The 972-nt window shown below is 34.8% G+C and overlaps 1 protein-coding gene across 10 annotated transcripts in view; it reads right to left on the reverse strand.

Annotated features, from left to right (window-relative positions):
• Positions 1–972, reverse strand: part of CADPS2 (Ca2+ dependent secretion activator 2) — a 313909-nt gene that overhangs the window by 150593 nt on the left and 162344 nt on the right. For all 10 annotated transcript variants that reach the window (XM_006771421.2, XM_015568920.1, XM_015568918.1 and 7 more), the window contains exon 9: positions 29–229. In XM_006771421.2, the coding sequence (XP_006771484.1) occupies positions 29–229 (201 nt within the window). The remainder of the gene's footprint in view (positions 1–28; positions 230–972) is intronic.

Here is a 972-nt window from a genome sequence, read left to right on the forward strand (position 1 = left end):
AATCAAATTATTTTTTAATAAATCTTACAAAGCTGAGCATCTGCTTGAAGAGTTCCTCCTTTAGGATTCAGCTTCTGGGTTTGAATTGCAGGAATGGGTTTATAAGATTGACCTGTGGCCCTATACATGGCTTGGACCCACAATATTCTATCCTGTTCATCATCACTGGCAAATATAACAGTGTCTCCTTCTTTAACAGCATTGAAGAACATGCGACCACCCTGAAGGCCTGTGGAGGGAGAAAGGCATTGCTGAAAAGTCACACAATTGATAGATTTTAATGCTACTCACTAAATGGTCTCATGGAAAGGAATCAATTTGATATTAGCTGCTCCATGCTTTAATTGAGGATCAAACCCATGATCCAAGAATTGTAGGAGAGACAATAAGAGAAAGGATTAAATCTCCATATTGCTTTGCAAATTAAAAATATCTTAGGGAAATCAACAGTCCATGACACAGTAGCATTGTGCAAGACATACAAGCCCACCCCATAGAAATGCATACTATAGTCTGGTAGTTCCTGTCAGAGAAGTGCTTATCTGTAGGCATGTTTTTCATTCTCTGTACAGAACTATGTGATGAGTTCAGCTGGAAAAAAAATACAGATAAGGCAAAAGTATGATACTTTTATTATATGGTATTTTATATTTTGCAAAATTCACACTGAAGATATTTTTCATTTTTTAGATGAATGTAAAATTAGTGCATGTGATCACAGATTTCTATTGTTAATCTCTATATATTAATTTCTCAATCTCTATATTTATTTATATTTTTCTTAATACCACTTTATTAAGTTCACCAATCTCCACATGTTGTTTCATTCACTCACTCCCTCACCAGTTTTAGTAACCAAGAGTCTAGTACTGGATCTAGTGTTAATATGGAGGGAGGGAAGAGAAGTATAAGAATGTGTTGCCAAGGACAAAATTGGTAGAACATATAATAATTCATTTGCCATTTCTTTCC

The sequence above is a fragment of the Myotis davidii genome, unplaced genomic scaffold (assembly GCF_000327345.1).
Source record: "Myotis davidii unplaced genomic scaffold, ASM32734v1 scaffold865, whole genome shotgun sequence".
NCBI classification, from domain to species: Eukaryota; Metazoa; Chordata; class Mammalia; order Chiroptera; family Vespertilionidae; genus Myotis; species Myotis davidii.